The sequence below is a fragment of the Acomys minous genome (genome assembly GCF_964271855.1).
Source record: "Acomys minous genome assembly, chromosome: 14".
NCBI classification, from domain to species: domain Eukaryota; kingdom Metazoa; phylum Chordata; class Mammalia; order Rodentia; family Muridae; genus Acomys; species Acomys minous.
The window spans coordinates 45,274,240-45,300,084 of NC_140496.1; the positions used below are offsets into that span (position 1 = coordinate 45,274,240).

General features: G+C 40.0%; 1 protein-coding gene across 11 annotated transcripts in view; it reads right to left on the bottom strand.

Moving 5' to 3' along the window:
- Positions 1-25,845, bottom strand: part of INPP4B (inositol polyphosphate-4-phosphatase type II B) — a 336,841-nt gene that overhangs the window by 101,319 nt on the left and 209,677 nt on the right. For all 11 annotated transcript variants that reach the window (XM_084755321.1, XM_084755319.1, XM_084755320.1 and 8 more), the window contains 2 exons: positions 25,273-25,450; positions 13,128-13,331 (listed from right to left, as the gene is read on the bottom strand). In XM_084755321.1, the coding sequence (XP_084611447.1) occupies positions 13,128-13,331; positions 25,273-25,450 (382 nt within the window). The remainder of the gene's footprint in view (positions 1-13,127; positions 13,332-25,272; positions 25,451-25,845) is intronic.

Here is a 25,845-nt window from a genome sequence, read left to right on the forward strand (position 1 = left end):
TGGGGGGTGGGGCACAAATATGTAAGACTGCTGGGCAAGAGAAGCAAGCAGCTGGAAAAGCAGCTTTGATCAGTTGTGGATTTGGGGGTTAGTCCCAACCACAGGGACTAACAGAATGACCTCTATTCTAAATACACCTTAACCGCCATCTCCAACCTTATCTGTAAAATGATAAAATTAATGAGTGAAGCAATTCTCTGGCTGAGCCTGAGAATAAACTCTATTACTGAGAAGCAAACAAAGAACAGATCCTTCTGAAACTTTCAGATTAGCTTTGCATGGAGGACAAATGCCCAATTCCCTTCCTGCTGCTCATGTTGGAAGGAGGTTTATGCTTTGATCCTGGAGGCTTCGTGCAGCCTTTCTTAGGTAAAGAAATATTAGAGATGACTCAACTGCTCTTAATTCTGCCTCTGGAGAGCCTGAATGCAAAGATATTTACAATATAATATGATATCCACATCCCTGTATAGCTCTTCATTTGAGTATTACAAGATTCCAGGATCCCGCTGGTAAAGAACGTGACTTCAGCTGCAAGCGGAGGAGCTGTCATTGGCCTGAGGAGCACAGTGAAGCCTGCTCACTGACCAAGGCCCTCAGAAATACAGTAAATGTGATGCACAGAAGAAAGAGATGTAGTTATTCATGCTCAGAGGACATTTCCTGGGAGTGAGAAAGAAATGATCTCCTATGCAATCTTTATACAAAAGGCACGGACAATGCAATTTTTTCTTACGAAACAGTCAGCAGTTGAGAGAACACATTGCACTCCTCGTCTGGGGAACCCACCTAACTCGACGTGGGGAACCTCTGTGCCTTGCTCATCACTGCCTCCTCTTTTTTGGCTTCTGCAGATCAAACTTATTGATTTGTGCCTGACTCTAATGTTAGACTATAAATTCTTTTTAAATTCTGCCTTCATGCTAAGGGACAGGGACTATCCCTCACCAATTTTTTGGAAGTAAAAAAAAAAAAAAAAAAAAAGGAAAAAAAGAAAAGGCAGAAGGAAACAAGATAGTGGTCAAAGGGCTATTGTCTTTATTCATCTAGTATCTATACAATAGTTCATTTCATATCCAAAAACCATCAAATAGGTACATATTATTGACTCAGGTTTTTTTGAGAGATAAGACTAGATAATAAGCATTCAACATTAATATGGCAGAAACAAACTAAACCTTCATTTTTTCTTGACTCCAAAGACTTGATTCCTCCAGTGAGTTCCCAGATATTGATGCCTCACCATACCACTCAGAACAGAGTCTGGGGAAGGGGCTCCCATGGCAGTTCAGAGAGACAAATATCATTCACAGTGCTAAGGTTAGTGCTGAGGTTAGCCTTCAAGTATCTGAGAATGGATTTGAGACCAAGAGATGCTATATTAAGAATATTCAACTAAAAGACCAGGCTAGTGCACACACTCTTAAGTCTGATACAAAAGATGTCAGTCAGGGAAGCCAGACACATTAACAAATGCCCATCAGGCTACTTCAAGAAAAGTAAGTGGCTCGGCTAATTGATAAAGAGGACAAGCCCCAGATCCATTTCATAAATGGGGTACAGGGAGGAAAGATGATTCAATTATGAAGCAACTATGGTCAATCATTGTGGAAGGATAGTAAAGACTTCTTGGCAAGGTTCTTAAAAGGAAACCTTGGGTATCTGAGTTCTCTCCTAAAGGAGGTCATTCCTTTAGCTCTGAAAACATCCACGTAGAAGACCAGCAAACATACCTTCTCACTCTGATGGTTACTGCTGGGGCAGTCTATGGGCGAGGCTCATTACATTTCTACTGCTGATATGAAGGAGGCTTAGCCCTTTCTCTTCTCTACCTCAGTCATATCCTACATTTCAGTCTGTTTCCAGGTTGAAGAAAGGCTGGTTAGTGGTCAGTGAGAAGGAAGATACAGGAAGCAGATGTGACACCAATCCAAAGGGCTTAGGTCTCTTTACACTCTTCAGGCCAGAGGTGGTGAACTAAACACAAATTCTGTGTAGCTCTCCTGTGCCCAAAGAGGCTTTAAAACAACCTCTCCCTATCAGAAAGACAGATTGTAATGCCATTCCCCAGAAATAGCATCAATTACACTACTGGAAAGAAGCAATAGAAGGCTGGTGGGTTATGGTCCAACACTTATTAAAGGGAGCCTGCATTTTAATTGATGTTATTAACCTTGATGGAGACTCCATGACTGCCCTTCTCCTGAGAGGTGAAGTGGCTGTAAACCTTATCTAGTCACCAAGGGCACAAAGCAAGTGGGAAGCCGTGCCAACATTTACTCCATTCTAAGCCAGGTGTTGATCTAGGCCCTTATTTATTTGTGGGTTAGGTCAAACCCAGTGGCAGAATTGAAAAAGTTTGATAGATGTAGTAGCCTGCAACGGGGAGAGCATTACAGCTGCCAGAGTGAACCATGAGGGTAGAAACAGAGCCATTCCTCTGCATGCCACAGGTTTATGGACCCCACAGCATCAAGAAAGAGCTTGGATCAATAGTGAACTTTGAAAAGGCAGCTCAGTAATGCTTAGCTGATCAACTTTTACGAGGTCAATTTTTGATCAGCAAGAATGTAATAACTCAACCAGAACACTGGTGTGGATGTCCAAAAGACTGTGTGTGTGCAAATGACAAGCTTGCAGAGGAAGAAATTAGGAAAATTACACCCTTCACATTAGCCACAAGCAATATAAAGTACTTAGGAGTTACTCTAACTAAGCAAGTGAAGGACTTGTTTGAAAAAAATTTCAAAACTCTAAAGAAAGACATTGAAGATGACATGAGAAGATGGAAGGATCTTCCCTGCTCATGGATTGGGAGAATTAACATAATAAAAATGGCCATCCTACCAAAAGCAATCTACAGATTCAATGCAATCCCTATCAAAATACCTATACAATTTTCTTAAGACATTGAAAGTTCAATTCTGAACTTCATATGGAAAAACAAAAAACCCAGAATAGCTAAAACAATCTTGTACAATAAAAGGTGCTCTGGAGGAGTCTCAATACCTGATCTCAAACTGTACTATAAAGCAATAGTAATTAAAACAGCATGGTACTGGCACAGCAACAGGCTGGTTGATCAGTGGAATTGAATCGAAGACCCAGATATGAATCCACACACATATGGTCACTTGATTTTCGACAAAGAAGCCAAATCCATTCGATGGAAAAGGGATAGCATCTTCAACAAATGGTGCTGGTCTAACTGGATGTCTATGTGTAAAAAAATGCAACTGGACCCATATTTATCACCTTGTACAAAACTCAAATCCAAGTGGATTAAAGACCTCAACATAAAACCAGAGACACTAAGTCACTTAGAAGAAAAAATGGGAAAGAGCTTGGAACATATTGGCACAGGAGACAACTTCCTGAACAGAACACCAACAGCCCAGGCATTAATGTCAACAATTAATAAATGAGACCTCATGAGGCTGAGAAGCTTCTGTAAGGCAGGAGACACTGTCAAGAGAACAAAGCGACAGCCTACAGACTGGGAAAAGATCTTCACCAACCCTACATCTGACAAAGGTCTAATATCCAAAATATATAAAGAACTCAAGAAATTAAACACCACCAAACCAAATAACCCAATTGAGAAATGGGGCATGGAACTAAACAGAGAATTCTCAACAGAGGAATATCAAATGGCTGAGAAACACTTAAAGAAATGCTCAACCTCCTTAATCATCAGGGAAATGCAAATCAAAACAACTCTGAGATTCCATCTTACACCCATCAGAATGGCTAAGATCAAAAATTCAAGCGACACCACATGCTGGCGAGGATGTGGGGAGAGAGGAACACTCCTTCATTGCTGGTGGGAATGCAAACTAGTACAACCACTTTGGAAATCTATCTGGTGCTATCTCAGAAAAATGGGAATAGGGCTTCCTCAAGACCCAGCTATTCCACTCCTTGGAATATACCCAGAAGATGCTCCATCACACAACAAGAAAATTTGCTCAACCATGTTCATAGCAGCCTTATTCATAATAGCCAGAACATGGAAACAGCCTAAGTGTCCCTCAATAGAAGAATGGATAAAGAAACTGTGGTACATATACACTATGGAATACTATTCAGCTATTAAAAACAAGGAATTCCCAAAATTTGTGGATAAATGGATTGAGCTAGAAATGATCATAATGAGTGAGTTAACCCAGAAGCAGAAAGACTCAAATGGTATATACTCACTTTTATCTGCATATTAGCCCAAGGGGCATGTCCCACGAAAGCCTTCACTTACCAGGAAACTGAGACAGAGGGGAGGACATTCTAGTGGGACTCTAGATGAGAGAAGCATGGGAGAATGGCAAAGTAGAAGGACCCAGAGGGTCCTAGAAGCCTACAAGTAGAACATTATGATAGGCAGATTTGGGCCCAGGGGTCCCGCTCAAACTAAGGCACCAGCCAAGGACAATACGGGTGGTAAACCTTAAACCCCTACCCAGATCTAGACAATGGACAGAAAACTCTCCACAGTAGAGTGAAGAGTGGGATATTACTTTCTCACATACTCTGGTGCCTCACCTTTGACCATGTCCCCTGGAGGGGGAAACCTTGTGGCACTCAGAGGAAGGACAGCAGGTTACCAAGAAGAGACTTGATACCCTATGAACATATACAGGGGGAGGTAATCCCCCTCAGGAACAGTCATAGGGGAGGGGAATAAGGGGAAAATGGGAGGGAGGGAAGAATGGGAGGATACAAGGGATGGGATAACCATTGAGATGTAACAAGAATAAATTAATAAAGAAGAAAAAAATGAAAAAAAAGACTGTGTGTGTGTGTGTGTGTGTGTGTGTCCATAAATAATTTATCATTGGCTATAAGATATTTATAAGGTCTGTGATTAGGAATACTCAGTGTACTAACAAGGTCAAACGTATCCCCAACTCATCCTTGAGTTAAATGGGAGCATTTTACTCTGGACCAACCATGTTCTTTAACACTGCAAATCTCTCCTCCTTCTATGGCTTAGTAGGTCTTCTCTCTGGATCTTAATTTAGACTATTAGTTAAAAATGAGTTACACATAAAATGTTCTATAGAGCAGCCAGCACATACATGACTCAAGACATATAAGGCTCAATGTACCTAAGTCCATTAAAAATACAAAGATTTGCATCCATCAGAAGAAAGAGCAAGTGCCCAGCTTTGCCTCCTATGATCTTCTTGCTTTACCACAATTCAACCACTAGTGGAAAATTTGGATGTCATGTCCCAGAAACCCAACTGAGTTTGTCCTTCGTTGCTGGTCTTATCCTGAGACTCAAACTCTGTTCACACTAATAGTCTCAGATATTTTGAGAAACAATGGCCTCTCCTTATTCATTCTTCTTGTTTGGGTCATTGCCCAGACCTGTTATCTGTCTCACAGTGAGGTAGAGGTTAGGGCAAGCCACAAGTGTGCAGTCATCTTCATCCATCACCATGCTCATTTCATCATTCTTGACCAAATGAAAAGTAAGCGCCAGAGCTCATACTGCACCCTTTCCCAGCCTGGAGCTACTTGTATAGCCAAGAGGACAAAGATGTTTTTAGTCCCTACTTTATCTTAGAAGTAAATACTTCAGCTATGACTGCCGTCCTTGCTATCCTCAGAACATACTGTTAAAGTAGATCAACATATACTCAACAGGCACCTGTTATGAGTTAGGTCAGTCTTAAACATGAAAATATGGAGGAACCAATATTTCTATTTGAAGCATGCAGCATTTTATGCCCACTCATATACTAATGATTTTAACTTTTGTTTTGTTTCTTTTTTAAACAGATTTCTCTGTGTAGCCCTAGCTTCCCTAGAACTTGCTCAATAGACCAGGCTGGCCTTGAACGTAGAAGTCGGCCTGCCTCTGCCTCCCAAATACTGGGATTAAAGGCAAGTGCTACCACCACCTGGCTCAGTGATTTTTTAACTTTTAATGGGAAGTTTCATGCCACCTGCTCACCATTACATACTCACATAACTGTTAACACCCGTTTTTACTAGCAATTACATTTTAATTGGATTTATTCCAATGTAATTCATCAACTGTGTATTCCTCAGTATTTTCTTTACTTAATTTGGGAGCATCAAAATTTTTTCCTTGGAAGAAAATCTTGTCCTTATAGAATATAATGATCTCTGAAGGCACCTGGGTTGAAGGTATCAATACATTTCTAAGATGCAAATATGAAAATCAATACAGTCATCAAAATATGTGATACTAGACCAGGAAAATAAAAAGAATTGGGAAAGTATTCTCAAAGATACAATTGCATTCAACATAAAATGCCAATGAAAGAATCACCATTACTAAATTTAATGGAATATAACAGCTCTGCGAAAACTGAGGTTGAGTTGGGATATGAGAAGCCACTGATTTGACCCTATCTATCTAATCAGCATTCCCCACATTAACACAAAAAAATATCTTACCTCAGTGTGTATCACCCCCATGTTAAGTGCCATAAAACAGGGACTGAGGTGAATGTATTAACTGTATGTTGGAAAAATGTAGCTATGTGCAGGAATTCATGAATATGCATGCACATAAAGCTCTCGTTTGGGGTTTCTCTTCTTTAATAGGACATTTGTGCATTTTAATGGCCAGCCATGAACTTTGCTTAATCGCCTTTTGTAGACCTCAATAGTGGATAAGTATTCCAAGCACATCTCTCCTGGGTGAAATGGGCTGGAGAAGTTCAGGAATGCTTCCCATCCATCAAGGAAACAGATGATAAATGATGTTCTGTTGCCATGTGGGGACCAGCTGACTAAATCCCCCTCGTTTCTCTTGTGCCCTTTCTCATGCTGAAAGTAACTGCTTGGAAAGACCCCATTTTAACTGCTGTAGGACACACAACTGTCGTATAGTGTGGCTGAGGAATGTTAAGGAATAAAAGGTGGGAAAAGGGAACAGGTTTCTGCGAATGCATTATTTATTTGAAGTGACTAGTTTGTTTTTGTTTTTTTTTTTTTAAGATGGCACTTTATAATCTTCTGAAGAATTGCCAAGCAAAATTAAAACTGCTGTCACCAAACTTCTAGGACACTCAATTTCTTACAAACTTTGGCTCAGTAATCTCTGGATGTAGAGATTTTGCAGTTTTCCTTCTCTCTCCTAAGAGATAATTAGTCACTGGAGTGCTAAACAGTGGGCAATATGCACAGATTAGAGGAATAATTGGAAGATGGTTAGAATAGTCATTTTGGTGATGGAACATTAACAAATAAAACCAAGGCAGCCTGTGCTTCAACAGCTGGCCCTACACCAACACACATGCAGAAGCACTAAGAAGACTGAGCATTTTAGAAAATGAAAGCACACGAAGTTGGGATCAAACAGTGTGATGGGGAATAGGAAAGAAACTGAAGATGAAGAAATGGAAAGTGGATTTGATCAAAACACATTACATGACTATGAAATTGTAAATTAAAAAATCTCAACATTCACGAAATTTCATCCTAACAAGTAGTAGTGTCATGTTGACTAGTGGAACAAATAAGGAATTGCAAAGGTAACTGGGAACTTCTCACTATATGGAATTTAAACTTTTTAAATGAATAAATGAGTTTTAAGAAAAATGTAGTAGACAGAAGTAGATAATTACATGAAATTCAAATACTGTTTTCTTCAAAAGAAGAAAATAAATGAGTAGCAATCTGAAGGCTAATTTAGAAGAAATTAACCCATCTTCAAACTGCATATTGATTACTAGTGGTACACAAGCTATTTTGCCAACTCAGTAGTGAACAAGAGATTGCGTTTTCTTTAGAAACTTATTAAGTACACAAACAATATAAAAAAGAGAAGTCAAACAACCTACTCTAATTCAGAATTCCACAGGCTGTATACTTATGGGATCTCAGAGTAATCATTAAACAATATCATTTAGATTTGAACACATATGTAAGTAGATACACACATACGTATGCACGGCCACCTGCCGAAAATGTTAGAAGCGAAAGGTCACACTTCAGTGTGTAGATTTCTAAGCTACAGCCTGCTGCTGCTGAAGAAACACTAAGTTAGCTAGTGTCAGGCTGACTATAAGGATTAATTACCTCTAAGGAATGAAGAGGATTGAATTCTTTCTTACTAATATCAGGTCAATGGCTTCACATAATATAAATCTAGCTAGTCAGAGAACAGACCAAGATATGTTTTGAATATCAATTTGCATAGGCACCCCTGTGTTTGCCTGGAATATGATCTTCTTGTCACTGCGGATGAGGTGAAAGATGGATAGATTAGCCCACAAGAGACATTCAGAATGCAGACTGTTGCTGCTTGCTTCTGGGGGTGCCTGGCTGGAGGTCTTTGTCCTGAACAGTCTGTAGTACTTTACAAACATCTCTGCTCACTACCACTACTTAGGGAAACATCAATACATGTATCAACACTCCCACAATCTAAAACATTTGTGTTACCCCCCAGATACTACTAGTCAAAGATCACAATATAGCAGTATGGCATTTGTAAGGACCCTTTCACAAAGCCATTTAGAAAGCACAATATTTGGCTTCATTGAGTAACGGAGTAACTTTAATTTATTTTCCGATTATACAAGGACCTGATTAATGGGATGTTTGATATGACTATCACTATGGACTTGACCATAAAATCAATATGACACTAATTTTCATATGTGAATATAAATACATTTGTCATAAAACAGAAGAGAAGCTATATGCTAGCTTAGGAAAGATTAGAATTTGTTTATGAAATCAGGATTATGCCTCACTTTAAACTTTGTACTTACTTGCTATAAATGAACAACATTTACACATTCAGATGCAGTGCCCTTTAATGTGTCAACGTATATGCAATGCCTAATGTTTAAGTCAGCTTAGAATACACATTGTCTTAAACCCTAATCATTTTTTTTGCATAGTAGCAACATTCAAATGTATAGCTTTTGGAAATGTACAGTGTGCATCACTGTTTTCTATAGACATCCTTTTCATGAGGAGCACGGTACATCTTCCTGTTCCCAGAATAAACAGTAATTCATGGGTGTAACGTGAAGCAGAAATGAGTTCAGTAATTCGAATGCTGAAATATAACTCAATTTGAAATGACAGTTTAGGATGTTTCCAATGATAGGAATGGTTTTGCTAGCTATGTGCCTCCCTAGAATGGATCAGAATTTAAAGTACGATAAGTTTTTAAGCTATTTATTTGACTAGGAATAGCCAGATTTTGGCTCCAAAGCTACCAGCGTAGTAATGCTGGAATTAAACCACAGTTCTGTAGAGAATAGTGTAATTACTGAAGCCACAAAATCTGGGGCAGCCTAATAGTTTGGTTAGATGGTGCGCTTTCATATTCTGGACAAGCTAATCTTGGGATCCCAGCTGCTGGAAGCATCTGTTCTAGCGGGGTACAGAGAGAAATTGGGATTTAATTGCGAACCCCGTGGAGTGTTCAATCATTTAGTAACTAACATTCGGAAAATAACAGTCACTTTTCAGCATCACCTGTATCAGTTTCAACCTCTGTCCTATCAACTTGATAATCATAGCTACATTCATGTCATCATTTTTTTTTCTCAAGGAAGCTAGTTAAAAGCAGAACATCCTCACTACAAATGTGGGTTAACAGAGACTTTTTTTCATGACTACAAAGGAAAAGCTGTTAGATGCCTAAGAATGGACTTGAGTAATTTACTAAGATGTATTCCCTTCTCAGATGTTTACTGGAGGCTGTTGGTTTCAGGCTAAGCCCATGTTATAGTAAACTCCTGGAAGCTAAGTGAAACAAGCAGAGTTTACAACAAAGGCCCTGTAGACCTTGTCATTCAAATCCAAGTCAACGTAAGGCCTCAGGGAACACATTCACACAGCACTAATATCTGAAGGCATTCCTTTTAACGCATGGACTTACTTTCTGAAGTTAACTATATTAGTAGTAAATGCTGATAGTTTTCTAATCACTAATTAAGTAGGATAATAATGCAAACTTGCATCCCAAATCATGTCCCAGCGCCACTCCTAAAGACATTTCTATTATCAACATTGTCTTCAGGTTGACTCTGTCAGTCAGAGATAAGAGCATTCTGAGTGTCACATGGCTACTGTGACCGCTGAGTTCTTAAAAGAGTTTAAATCCCTTGACAGAGGAATTGTTTTAGTAGAAAGTAATTGCTGGAGAAAATCAGTAAGAGTGCTATATAACCATCACAATAATGATTTACAAGCCAAGATAAAATATTCGGAGGAGGGAGTCAGAATTAACCGTACTGACTGCAAATTTCCTGCACGCTGTGTTAAGCTTGATGAACTATTTCTATGATTTCAAGAAACAGTGGCTTCTGGAGGAAATTCCTAGGATATGCAAGGAGACAGAGGCACGCAGACCTATCAGGCTCCAGATGAAAAGCAAGAGAAGCTGGAAAGACACTATTAACTAGGGTCACAGTCAGGAAGCCTTTACTTTTCCCAGAGCATGGCCTGTGCTGTGCAGAGAGCTATGCAGACCACGGTCTACCTTGGCTGGTCCTTGGCAAAGATGGAAACCCTGAACGGTGTTCCAAATATTGCTAAACTTGCACCGATGAGTTCCTAAGCTTCCTCCTTTCTCTTGTTCCACCTTCCCCATGCCCTTCTCTCAGCCCAAGGCTCTCCTTTTACATGGAAAGGCCAGAAGCATCCATCCAGTCCAGATCCCCTCACCGAAGCTCCTTAAGTCCCTCGTACATCTCAGCTGCAGAAAACACCTCTCCTAGGCCTCCTTAAATGAGAACTGAGTCTATTTCTCATTCTATGAGGGCCTAGAATTGTCCACGATCACCTCTACTTCCCAAGTGACATTTCCATTATAGCTATGGTAAAAGTTAATCAATTCAAAACCAAAACAAGCAAAAGTGATGATTAACAATAATTGTATTTATCTGTGCCTTGTGTCTATAGCCATTGTGTCTCTTCACAGTGGTCAAACACTTTGCTCTCTATCTTGGGTATTGAACTTCTCTTCACATGTCCATCTCCAGAGCAGCTTCGGAAGCCTCACTCTGACTACAACACTCTTGCACCGTTCTGTCTAGACCTCTCTCTCAGGCTGCCGTATACACTAGCCTGAATTCACTGTGGGCTTTAAGAGGCCATTGGGTCTCCTGAGGGGCTCCCAGTGTGCAGTGTAGTGAAACAGGCAATTCTGAACAAAGGAAAGGGATCTCTGTAAACCTTTCAGCCCAATGGCGCGGCTCTGTCTCTTCTTTGAGCTTCACAAGACAGTTCTGAGTTCAAACTGGACTGGACAAAATTCTATTGCCAGAGACTGTCACCCAGTACTCCAACCTTTGATATTTGTTGATACATTTCATTTCCATAGGACTCTGAGCTCCAGGTGAGGACCTAGCATGGCTAAGTGTCCCATTGCAAATACAGACTGGACTGAAGACCCTGAAAATTACCTACAGAATAGTGAATAAGAAAGAACGGGGAAGGCCAACTTTACATAGTTGAAAAAGTTAGGGTTTTGTGGGAGGAGTCACAAGGCAGTAGAAGAAAATGACAAAAACAAAGCACATCCAATTTCAAGTGTTTTACCTGATTCAAGATAAAAAATGGTAATTATTACTGAAAAAGTTTAAATTTTTGCTTAAGTGATTTCTTTTTTTCTTTTTTTCATGTCCACTGAAATACTTTAAATTCACAATCCAGATTTTATTGAATCTGTAAATGTCTGACATTTACATATGTGTATGTCTGATTTATTTATATATCTATATCTGCCTTGTTTATTTATGGGTATATATTCTACATATATATTTATATATACATATACATACTAATATATATTACTAATGTATATATTACTACTACAGGTCCCTAGGAATAAATTTGGTTGTCATAATAAGACTGTAAGTCACATATTTTAACCAAGAAGCACATAACACTGTAACTGAATCTGACTAGGCCTGTCCAGGCATCACATAAAATGATAAACCACTTCTTGTATACACATCCTAAGAGCCAAGCAGAACAGGTACAGATTTCATTTTACAGCTGAGAAAATTGAACTTGAGAGAGGTTAAGAGGCATGCACATCTTGGAGCTGTGAATAAATTGAAGAAGGTGAAGTTCAACTGAAAAACTATCTGTCCTGCTCTTCTGAAACGCTGTCATGTGGGATATACAATCGTCATCAGCAAGCACAACACTTCCTCTGCACTGACCGCGTGAAGCCTGAAGGTATATTTCCTAGGGTAGAGATTTTATCCAAAGGAAAATCAGTTACTATTTCATAGGCCCTCAAACACCGTTCTAGAGACTTGACCTTTCAAATACCTTACCCTAAACAGTCTTAAAGTCCAGGCTAGGAAGAGAATCTAGAGCAGCTAGCATATTTTTTTTAAGCTTGTGATACAACAAAGGGATTCCCAAGTGCATGGGGATACGTGTGAACACGTGCATATGTAAACATACACACTGCAGAGACACTCGGGTGCTGTACATGCTCATGAATAGCACACTGTTTTTCTTACCTCTGCCCACTTCCTGTTCCTCCCTCCCTATTCCTCCTTACCAGAGTCCCTCTCACACTGTTTGCTTTTCTTGTTAATTTACCTTCACCAGTAGGTAAATTCAGACACAGCTATGGGGCTTATGATGTCTCAGCCCCCGTAAGCAATATGCACTTAATCACAGCCTCACCAGTAGGTAGGATGTCAGAAACCTTTCCATCCACTCTCATTTAAACATGAATGTGTGTTTTCCAATATGCACATGTGTAAACTCTACCTAGCAAAATTTGAAATACTTGTTGTATCCTACTAGGGCTGACGTGACTTTTCACTCTTCTGCAAAAAATTTTAAAATTGTAGATAGCTAGGCTATAAACAAAGAAGTGTATTATAGGGTTCTGCAACTTTGATAACTTAATCCAATGACTTATTCTTGGTTGTAGACGTGATTCCTTTGATAATAAGTGCATATTTATAACAAATACTTTTGATCAGGAATACACCTTTCAAATGCAACTTGCCCCTAAGGGAAAGTGTGACCTATCTAGGCACAATGATGTTGTCATAGGTTTACAACTTTGTTTGTTTTAGTGAGAAGTGGAGCTCTCTTATGACGCTTGCTGTTTCTTTGGGTGAAACCATGAAAGCAAATGGTGTGAGGAGACTTACCCATTCTTCCTCATCGTAGTCAGAATGATGGGGTATAGAGTCCTGTCTTCTCAGATGAGGGGTCTCGTTCTGGGGACTGGTCTCCTCCACGCTGTCCTTAGGGGAGGGTGGCTTCTTCAGGATGCTCCCTGGCCTTGCCGTGTAGAGAGCTAACAAAGCACTCCTGACCAGCTGATCCTTGAAGGCATGCACAAAGAGTTCAGTCTGGAAAGAAAGCAACAAGGATTAGCAACCCACGGTAGGCATCTCGGTACAGAGCTGTGAAAAGGTCAGCTGCAGATCTGTTGGTCCCTAAGAGTTGTGTGCTGTAGAGAAAGCTCAGGCGCTGAGGAGGGAAAGCGATTCACGGCGCTCGATGGGGAACAGCTTTGGGATTGGGATGCTGCCAAGGATTGGAGTCCTCCTGTTTTAAGTAAAGGCTGAGGTTTTAAGTGTACTATAAACACCATCTGTCTCCTCAGTGTCTCCTTTGAGTGCCACCGTCTTAATCATTTCAACAACTACCTGCTGCCCCTCTCTAGGGATTCCAAACACACCCCGAAAGGAAACCTAATCATGCTGTATCTATTGTCTATTTAGAGCAGACCACGGGGGAAAAAGAAAAGATTTCATTGCAAAAAAAGTATTCAAAATGCTTTTCCATCATGGAAAGCTCTCAACTGAAGAGACAAAAGAGCAGTCTTACCTATGAAAATACTTGTTATTTATAATTTATCACCCCCACACACACACACACTCTCCTTCACCGCTTTATGCCTTCACTGGCACAATGAGGTGTTCATGAAGTAACGATGGAACTTGATGTGGAAGATTTTACAAGCTACTGCTCAATGCCTAGTAAATGTTAGAACCACCACAGTGTCCCCACAGTAAAGCATTTTACAGCTGCACTGCATAATTTCCGGGTGAAACACTTACTAGCTTCGTGCTGCAATATACTGGAGGAAACAGTAATTGATTTTCTCTCATATGGTAAACTTCACGTGTGTGGGGGCCTAACACTCTGCTGAACTACTGGAGAAGCACGCCAGCACTGACCAGTATGATACGTGGTTTGTATCAGATAGTTTAACTTGTCGTCTTTCATAAATCTAGCACCCGCAGACAATGCCACCTTCATCATAGCTACATTTCAAAGTCACTGTGTCTTGGCCTACAGTGCCATGACTAACTCAAGGTTAGTAAAATTTCTCCATCTCTTCTTGTGAATGTCAGTAATTAAAGAAAACCAGGTAATCCTTACACAAAGGAGTGCCAAATTATTTATTATATCTGTATATTTTCTTCTTTCCCCAACAGACTATACCATTCTAGAGCCAGTACAGAACTTGTGGTCAGCCTTTCATTAATCAGATGTAAAACTGCATCACCTGCTTTTCCATTGCTGTGATATGACCCCATAACCAAGGCACCTCATGGAAGGATTTATGTGGGGCTTACAGCTTCAAAGATCATCGAGGTGAAGAGGATGGCAGGCAGGCAGGCAGGGTGCTACAGCAGTAGCTGAGAGCTCCCATCTCAGGACACAGCCAAGAGGCAGAAAGAATAATCTGGACAGAGGTGGGTTTTTTGACATGGCAAAGCCTTCCCCGCAGTGACCTCTCTCCCAACAAGGCCACACGTCTTCCTAATACTTCCCGAACACGTCCAGGGAGTGGGGACTGATCATCAAATGTATGAGCCTATGTGGGAAATTCTCATTCAAAATACCACAAAGGAAAAGAAGAGAAAGAGAAAAAAAAGAAAGAAAGAAAGAAAGAAAGAAAGAGGAAAGAAAACAAAAAGGAAAAAGAAGAAAAAAAGAAAGGAGACAAAGAAAGAAAGGTGATGTCTTTGTTCACACACTGATCATTGGCAGCCCAGATAAAGCAGGTTGTAAGTTGTCAAACAAGCTCACTTTTACTCCACACCAACTACCATTTGCAAGCAGCCCAGATGTTTGTGCCCTTTTCCCAACATTTGGAATAGCTACATGTCTCAGAACTAAATTTCCCTACTACAAACTGCCAATGAAATTGTTATCGATGTAAAAGTTGATTGACTATCGTCAATATTCATCTAATGTATTAGTAACCCTATAAGAAACAATAAATGTGAGAAACTGGATATAAAATATTAACAATTGGAAAGTACTTTAGAATTTAGAATAAATAATGAAAAATCAGCTTACAGCAGATAAGCACATGAAATAATTGTTAAAACGACAATGGAAGGTGCAGAACAAATAATAATGAATTAGCTATATGGTATCCTATTTGGTCAGTGCAGATTTTTTTTCAAATAAATGGATAAACTCTTATATTTATGGTTATGAGCCTAACCTTTACGTGCAGTAAACTTCGAACCCCTACCAGATCTAGCCAATGGACAGGACATCCTCCACAGTTGAGTGGAAAGGTGGGACTGACTTTCACACGAACTCTGGTGCCCCATATTTGACCACGTCCCCTGGATGAGGAGGCCCGGTGGCACTCAGAGGAAGGATAGCAGGCTACCAAGAAGAGACTTGATACCTTATGAGCATATACAGGGGGCGGGGGGGAACATCCCCCTCAGTCACAGTCATAGGGCAGGGGAGTAAGGGGAAAATAGGAGGGAGGGAGGAATTGGAGGATACAAGGGATGGGATAACAATTGAGGTGTAATATGAATAAATTAATAAAATATATTTTGAAAATGGATAAACATGCTATTTACATATTTTCTAATAGCCTGAATATACCCATCAATGCTACTTTAATTATCTAAAATGTGATTTTACTCCTAGTAAAGTTAACCAAACATTTTTATCTCTTGCTAGTTACTTTCTTTTGTTTCAACACATCCTTAGCCAGCCTTCTCTGCACTCCCTGCAACTACAGCTCCACTGTGTGCACTACAAACATAGTTGCTATGGAGATGCACGGCTATCCACACCAACTAGAATCTTCTACAGTGCTTAGATCCCTTGATTTCCCGAATATGTTCACACAGACTTTCTACTTCATTTATTTAAATCTCACTTGAAACATAATACAACAGTGCCTTGCAGACCCCCTTCTTATAACCACAGCTGCCTTTAGACAGCTAAATACAATGTGATAAACTTGCATAACACCCATAAGAGCTGAGCATCGCCTTTCTTTTTTCTATGGACAACTTTATCTGGATCATTGGAAGCTCTCTGGACATACGGAAACCTAAACACAGAGTCACATTTGATCCAAAAATACTACATAATCCATTTTCAAGACCCAAGTGACTTGGGAAAAATGTCTTAGTCTCCTTGAAAAACACGAACACAGGTTAGATGGTTTATAATCAAAATAGTGGTTTCAGGAAATGATTAGATCACTCAATTCAATCGTCTGCATATTGTTATTCTTGCAACTGGCTGGTGTAAGACTAGGAACACTAAATTCATGGGAATGTTTCTATCTTGTCTCTGAGTTACCTATTGATGCTCCTTGAAACATCTGTATATTTTAACACAGCTTACATTACATTGGGGGGGGGGGCGGGTGGAAACAAAGCTTTCTAAATGTCGTAAAAAGGATAGATCAAACAATTGATTCAAAAGGTTACTTGGACGACATAGTGAATGATAAAAGAATAAACTCTGGACCGAGAATAGTTTATTTCCTGTGTTTCAGAAAATTTTAAAATGAAAAAAAAATGTGACTTTACAAGTGAAATATTTTTGAATTTCATATTTCCATGTTACCACTCTTCAAGGCAAAACACTGAATCATCTTAAAGTTTAAAACCTCTAAAAATGACTTCTCTTGGGAATGACTGAAGAGGATTTCCCAGGTCTCTGAATATTAATGACAGAAGAGTGGTTAGGACCTGTTCATTTAAGACTACCGCTTTCCACCAGAGAACGCAACAATTTCAGAAATATCCATTCTTTTTAAAAATGTTAGTGTCATTAAAATCAAATTTAAGGCAATGCTGAGAAAACTGCATCTGTAGCAAAAAAATAATAATAATAATTGGCAGCATGTGTAGGTATTAGCTAAGTTAATAGTTACAAATACAGCAAGAAAATCTATTTACTTTTATATTTGATATGCTTTGTTTATTTCAATTAGAAAGTACTTTTATATTTGACTGTTAGTTTACTGATTTTTCCCCAAAATTCCTTCAGGGAAATTATACTCAGCAGCCAGGAGGTTACTGACACACTGAATATTTGTGTACTTGACCTTGGCTAAACCATGTAACCACTTTCTCAGTTTATACAAAGTGGCACTTGCAACCTGTGCAAGTTTTAATTCAGAATAAACTGTAGAGTGCTCTCTTCTATTTACACGGCTCTTTCTTGACTGAATTCATTATAAGGTTTCCTTTTGAGCCTCATCAAACCCTGGTCATTCTGGACATTGGATGTGAAGCCAGGGAGCTTAAATCCCTTCCTCAGAAGCATTTCTTCCCTTTCTTCCTCTTTGGTGACTTGAAAGTTCCCCACAGGCGCCATTATCGTCATTATGCCCCAGTCCCTGAGACTCATCTCCATGCACCCTTGGAACCATCATAGGCAGCCTCAGGCCTTCCCATTCTAAGACAGCCAATGTGAACTCAGAGTTGGGTTTTGTATCTGCTTTGTGTCCTTGCAGTTGTGTTCTAAGGATCTTACCGTCAGATGATGTCATTGCTCTGCAGCAACCGAGATGAGGTTGAGAATGCAAATTCCTGGAGTATTTCCCCTGACCTCTCTAGGTGGGATTCTCCCAGCAGCAATTTAAGAGTTGGGCCTTTCCTTTACATCCACGGTAAATCTCCTCAGTGCCGTCAAATAGACGTTCCCCACAGTGCCTTTACAGGTGATGTTCTTTGTATTCTCTCCCCGCCCCTTCCTCCTTTCTCTCTTTCTCTTCCCCTCATTCTTTCTCCTCCCTGCCTCCTCTTTTTCCCCTCTCTCCAAGATGTTCATTAAAAGCTTCAAATATTAGAATATAGACTCAATTTTAGCAGTGAATAATGAATGGATCAAAACTTGTATGTTTAACAAGGTCTCCCAAAAGCATGACTTACATAGTGTGATGTCCAATACATACTGACCAGTAATGTAAATACACTTTACCACTCCATCTGTCTATTGCTATAGGGATGACATGCATGAGGAATTTATTTATTATTAAAAAATGTCTCTCATGAACTCTGGTGCTCCCGATTTGATCACATCCCCTTGGCAGGGAGACCATGAAGGCCCACAGAGGAAGGGGATGCAGGCTATCCAGATGAGACCTGATAGGCTGTAGTCAGATGGTGGGGGAGGAGGGCTCCCCCTGTCAGAGGCCTAGGGGGGAAGAGGATGAAAGAGGGAGGGAGGGTGGGAACAAAAAGATACAAACAAGAGGATATAAACCACTGGACAAATAATAGGCATTAGCTAGGTGTCTGGTCTAGTTATCAGGGCTGTAGGAGGAAGAATTTTAGTTCCCCCTATTTATGAGTACAACATTCTGCTAGCTGTTTCAATAAGTGGCTGGTGGAATCTCATTTGCATTTCCTATTTCAATAGGTGGTTAGTGGAATCTGATTTGCATTTCCTATTTCAATAGGTGGTTAGTGGAATCTCATTTGCATTCCTCTGTGGAAAAATGATGCTGAGAAACTGCATGTACTTACTTCCTGCTCATATATATATTTTGTGGTGGAGTGTCTTTTGACTCTTTTTCTCATTATTAATTGGCTGGCTTGTCTTATTAACTTGCATGAACACTTTCTATATTCTGATACAGGACCTTTATGAGACACATATTTTCCATATTTTTTCCCCAAGTTCATGACTTGTCTTTCCTGACTTGTTTTGTTTTTAATTAAATACTTATTTTGGAAGGCAGAGAAGAACTTGCAAGAATCATTTCTTTTCTACCACCATATGAGTCTTGGAAATTGAAATTAAGATGTCAGGTCTGGCCACAGGTGTCTTAATTCTATGAGCCATCTGACCATCCTCTCTTTACTTTTACATCTTCTTTAAGATTTTATGTTTGTGTGTGTGTGTGTGTGTGTGTGTGTGTCTGTGTGTCTGTGTGTCTGTGTGTCTGTGTGTCTGTGTGTTTTGTGTAGGTCTGTGCATGTGAGTAGGGTTTCACTGAGGCCAGAAGAAGGTGTCAGATAGGTGGGATCTGGAGTTTTGGGATACGGCTTGCAGCCAGGTGTAGGTGCTGGAAAACCAGGTCGTCTGGAAGAGCAGCAAGTGTACTTCACCGCAGAGCCATCTCTACAGACCTCACCTTTTACTTTCTGAATAATGTCTTCTCAATCAGGAAAATTTTATACTTTCGTCATTATCTTTTAATTTCCCTTTTTGCATATTTGTATTTTCATCATTAATTTATCCTTTCCATGTTTTCTTTTGAGTCTGAATATGGTCAAAATACACTTTATAATGGTCTCAAAGAATTAAAAAGATGATTTAGTATAGAAGAAAAATATAATTTTTCTGTGTGTCATTTGCTCATGGAGGCAGGCGAGGCATGGGATGCCCTGGAAGTTACACACAGTGGTGAACTTCCACGTAAAGCTCTAGAAACCCAACCCAGGCCCTCTGGAAGGGGAATTAGAACCCTTAACCATGGAACCAGCTGATGTGCAAGGTTTCAACACGAGTTTGGTATTTGTTTATCGACTGGCATACAGTTTATTTTTATATTATCAATTGTTCAATTTTTCTTGTATTATTTTCCATACTCTTTTGTTCCAGTGTAAATTTAGGTTACTTGAAATAAGTGAGAGCCTCTCGAGAGCCTTGTTTTAGAGCCTTACTCATGGGGATGAACCACAACATGGTATCAGTTTTCTTTCAGTTCCACTATGAGACCCAAGGTTTCCTTAGGATTCTACTCAGAAAATACCTAGTAAGTCTTTTTTTTTTTCTCTTTCTTTTGCTGGTGCAAAGATAAAATATTCATAGCACTGTCTGAGAACAGAAATAGTTCTACCGGCTAATGTCTGATATTTCTTTAAACAAGCATGAGTCCATCAAGTAAAGACTTAAACATACCCACAGAGCACCAGAGCTCTATGTTGATTCTTCCCTTCATTAAACTATACTCTGTGAACCTAGCTAACTCAGAATTCCCAAAGTCAAGTTCCTGTCTTTTCATTGAGAAATACAGTTCAGATTTCCTCTCCTGCACTGCAGCCTGAAAACAATCTCAGAGAGCAAGCTGGCCACACACAAGGGTCCTCCTCTTCTCTGCTTTTGAAAGCTGGATCCCATTTGTCCAGCATCCTTGTTGAGGGGGAGGATGCATGCATACATCTGCATCCCAGGCAGTGCCTCCTGACACAAAGCCAATGCTGAGCATTGTCTTTGTTTGTTCTATCCCCCTGCTTACAAAGATAATTTTTCATCGTATGTTATTTCACTAATAAAATATTTACAATTTGATGGGGACAATGGAAAGCAGAAACATTAATTCAAATCCTCAAGTTTCAACTGAATTTGAGGATGTAATTCTGTAGTTCCTTTGTGTCCTCCAAATATATATATATATATATATATATATATATATATATATATATATCAACCATTAGCAAACAAACTATCCTTCTCCTTCCCACTGCAGGATATTTGACCACACTGTAAACCCCAAGATTGTGCACTAGAAACAAATCTGTTTCTAATTGTGCTGTGGCTCAGCTTTTGATCTAGTACTTGTGGTGTGTCTCAGCCCAGCCTTAGCACACAAGAACTGAAGGAGGAACATAGAGCTGAAAGGTGTTGGACATTCTCCACTGTTGAGTGGAGAAGGAGATCTAACTTTCACACAAACTCTGGTGCCCCATATTTGAACCTGTCCCTTGGATGGAGATGCCTGGCGGCACTCAGAGGAAAGATAATAGGTCACCAAGGAAAGACTTGATACCGTATGAGCATATTCAGGGGGAGGAGGTCCCCCTCAGACACAGACTTAGGGGAGGGGAGGGGAGTAGGGGGGAAGTGGGAGGAAGGGAGGAATGGGAGGATACATGGCATGGGCTAACAACTGAGATGTAATATGAATAAATTAATTTAAAAAAAAAGAAAGGTGTTAAGTCTTTTTCCTCTGGGGTGTGGGCTCAGTAGGAAGGTCAGATCTGTGCTTTTGCTGTCTCTCTGAGCTAGCAGGATTTCACCACTGCATCTGGCTCCTGGGTTTCTATTAGGAAAATCAAACCTTCAGCATTTGGGGGTTTTTGTTTTTGTTTTATTTAATTTAATTTAATTTTTATTTAAATAATTTATTCAGGTTACATCCCAATTGTTATCCCCTCACTCACTCATATCTTCCAGTTTCACTCTCCATCCCTATTTCGCCCTATTCCTCTTCCCTTGGCTGTGACAGAAGGGGACCTCCTCCCCCACCCTATGATCACAGCCTGTCAGATCCCATCCAGACAGCCTGCTTCCCCTTCCTCTGAGTGCATTTTGTTTTTTAAAGCGACACCTTCCTATTGTCCTTTCAGCTGGGCAAGAGATAGACCTAGGTAGGCATGGCTGAAGGATGAAAATGAAGAATCCCTCTTAGCACCTACACAGCCACCGTGGTCTTCTCTCCAAGCCCACACCTCACTCTAATTTCTGAACACTGGCTACCGGTGCTGCCGTCACGGAAAGAAATTTGAGAAACCTCTTGAGTTCAGAAAGAAAGAGTTTCCATTCTTCTGGGAACATTCGTTAGAAGATATATACTAAGACAAAGGATACAGATAGAGCTCAGTGTGTTTGACGGGCGTGTGTGAGACCCTCGGTTTAATCCCCCACACCATAAAGGATATATAATCGTTTTGGCTATAACATAACTTAACTGAATATTGTACTCTAGGACAAGAGTATGGAGTAATCACTCATTATTATGACTTTTCACTTGTGCTCTCAAACACACATACTCCTTACACCAATAGATCATGGGTATAGTGGTATGAAATCAAAGACGCTTGAGACAGGGACACGTTTGTGTAGTGTTGCCAAACGTTTGACATTTCTGTGCCCCAGTTTATAATGAGAACACTAACAATACTTGATGGGATTATCAATAGCGAACATCAGAAATGATATTGACTACCTCACGTGGTTGCTAACGTTGAGGATATCACTGTAACAGAGTGTTAAATCGAACCTGCAGCAAATGTCACTCTTCTCAGCCGTCATCGTTACTGAGACAAACATTACCGTCGAGACTCTGGACTCTCTCACGGGGCCAGAGCTTATTCGTATATTACTCTGTGCCCCTTGAATCAGGCACAGGGACAAGGAAATAGTTTGAATTCAGATTTTTCATATTTCATATATATGTGTGCATATGTTTTGAATTGTATGCTTGTTTTTTTTAGAAGTACATGATCAAAAATAGATAAAAATTTTGCTGTATTTGGATTTGTAGAAAATTGGTAGATTTTGCTGCTCTTGCCTCAAATGCACCAAAAAAGGTAACAATAAAATTTTGAAAATGATAATTTGCTTCACCCTGGTGACCTTTGAACACTAAGATCATATTTATGCCTTAAATCAATGTTATAAATTTATTTTGAGACTAGATACTATTGCCAAGTGTGGTAGAGCACACTTCCAATCCCAGCACCCAGGAGGCAGAGGTAGAAAGAGCTCTGAGTTTGAGACCAGCCTTGACTACAGAGTGAGTTTCAGAACAGTTTAAAGCTGGGGCTGGGGAGATGGCTTCGAGGTTAAGAGCACTGGCTGCTCTTTCAAAGGTTCTAAGTTCAATTCCCAGCAGCCACATGGTGGCTCACAGGTATACATAATGAGATCTGGTGCCCTCTTCTGTTGCACAAGCAAACCTGCCGGCAGACAGGATACTGTATACATAATAAACAAATAAATAAATCTTCAGGATAGTTTAGGGCTACCCAGAGAAAACCCTGTTTCAAAACAAAATTGGGTACTACCAATGAGAGGTAACTTTAGTTCTCTAATCCACAGAACTGTAAGAAATTCTGAAACATAAAGCATGCCAGCATAATATATTATATTGAAATTTATGATAATACTAAACCTTTCTTCCTGCTGAGCTCAAAGACCAAGACTGACCCCTTTCAAAGACCATGCAGAACCATTAACTTATGTGACTCTTTAAAATGCTAGGCATGGATCCTTAAAAGAATGTGTGGCTCATGTCCCCTTGGTGGGGAGGCCTGGTGGCACTCAGGATAAGCAGACTACCAGGATGAGACTTGATAGCCTATAAACATATAGTGGAGGAGGAGGTCCCCCACTTGGTCACAGACATAGGGGAGGGGAATAGGGTGAAAGCCGGAAGGGAGAGAGGAATGGGAGGATACAAGGGATGGGATAACAATTGAGATGAAATCTGAATGAACTAATTAAATAATAAAATAAAAGAATGTGTGGCTCAAAATCTTAAAAACAAAAAACCTTTTAGTTTCTGCAGATGAGAGATTTTTCAGTGAACAAAGCCTGTCTTCCTCAACAGAAAACATGAAAAAACACTGGAGCAATCATGGCTTAAAGCTGTGTTAACACCCTCCCCCAGCCCTGCGGGGAGCTGCCAATGATACAGCATTAAACAGCTCACCCCTGCCCAGCTCAGAGGAAGAACAGAACCACCATTCTGCAGATGCAGAATGTGTTAAAATGTTCTGCTTAGGTGAACCTAAAAAGCTGCACCTCCTCCAATCACCCACCCCAAAGAGAGATGACCCCCAAGTTATATTCCATCATTTTACTGTGCATGGACATTTTTGGGGTTTCCTTTTGACCCACCCAGTCCCAAAGAAGTTTGCCATGTTAAAAATAATTCAAAAACATTAACTAATAAAATGTGTAAAACACCTATTTTACGTAAAGTAACCTGGCCTGGATAGATAGATCACATGAACTTTATTTGATTCTCAGGAATAATTCAAACTTTACAACGTGATAGCTTTTTAGTTTACCATATTTTTAGGTCTTTCCTTGGTAAGGTGAAGGTAATATGTACCCAACAATTGTGAAAATTACCTAAAATAGCATGGGTACTGGAATCTTTTCCTTGACACCCACTAGCTACTGGTAAAATTTAACAAGCATTTCCCATCTTTGTAAGAGGTTGTAGGATGGAAAGCCACTGGGTTTAACTAGGAAGCTTGGGCTGGGTGGTTTCTCTTTTAAATCTATTAGGAAAGTCACTGGGCCCTTCTGAACAGAAATTGATTTTTCAATAAATGTGGATTTTAGCTTTGTCTTATAAGAAAAATACATAGAAATGTACAGTTTAAGGTAAAAATTTAAGAAGAGCATTCTTATTAGCAATGGACATAGATGACTGAAAACCACAGACATACATGGTAATACGTGTTCTACACATGTTGTCTCCAGAGAGGCAAAGAACCACAGTGCTGATTTATTCTAGAAGTGTTTTCTTTGGTCAGGTTTTTCACTGTGTTTTATTAGGAATGCCTCCTAGGAGAGTGCAAAATGGGTAGATGTATGGGTGACAGATGAGTTACGTAGTATCAATCTCTAGGATGCTTAGTTTTATGTTTAAATTCTTGCTCTACTTGGTCTCTTCCAGCCTTGGCTCTATGCTTTACAGTAGTTGCAATTATCTATGCTGTGCATGTGCCCTGGGCCTGACCACTTTTACTTACTGTAGATATAGAGTCACTTTTGAACACACTAAAGTTTAGGTTTTGCCATGTTTTAAGCATGACTATCTTTGTAATGTTGATAGTGTTTTCCTGTTTGCTAATGTTGTGGAAGGCAAAGGCAGATGGAGGGATTGTCTCATGTCCCTCATGGGACACCACATCAAGGCTCTGCTTCAAAGCAAGTGATGTCGCCATTCAAATGTACCATGAGCCACGCATAAAAATTATGTGATCATCAGAGGAAAGTAATTTTGAAATCTAATTCAATTCACTTACGCCATAAACCAAAAGAAGGAATAAAATGCAAGGAAATAGAGGAACTATATACTGGGCAACAGCAGATTTCATTTCTTACCAGGAAAAGAAATAATGCATATGAAACGCACAAAGAGAACGCAGCCAATTCATTTTGATCCTGTGGCGGTGCTTTGAAGCTTACTTTTAACCTAGCCTCTTTTGCATTTCCAGATGCCATGAAAGGTGATGTAACGCAGAAGGTAACACCACCGATGGGGATTGGGAGACTTCGCTTTCCCCAGTGGAGTGAAGATTTGGGTCTTACTTTTTCTGAAAGCAGCTTTAAGGAACTCTTCAAGCTGTCGGGTGAGTGCTGGCTGGCGGAGGTTAGCAGCAGGTCTGCATGGCTTGCTACAAGAGGCTGCAGTTCATTGATGCTGCTGAGAACTTCCTTGGCCTTTGCTGTGTTTTCAGGTGAATAGTAAATAAACTGGTAGCCAGTGCTGCAACGACAAGGAGGGGGGCAGTGAGTTTACACGAAGCACGGAGAACATCCGCAGCTCCCAACACCTGGTGATCAGGGGCAGAAACAAACTCAAAATTTTATTATTCTTACATAACACACACAAAAAAAACGGAGGGAAGAGAGTTTTACGATGTCCTCAGTTTTTATACAGATTTAAGGCTAGACAATGTAAATCCTTTGATCAACCAAAAGAAAGAGTATGTATGACTATGTACACTAAGAATTACTGTAAAAGTGACAATATGAGTCACTAAAGAACACCAGGCCAAATGTTAGGACATGGGCCCTCAAGCCTTATAAGAGACTCAATTGCAGTATAAACCCTGGCTTGAGGCTCACTAGGCTGGGAAATCCTTCAGCAGCTTTATCATT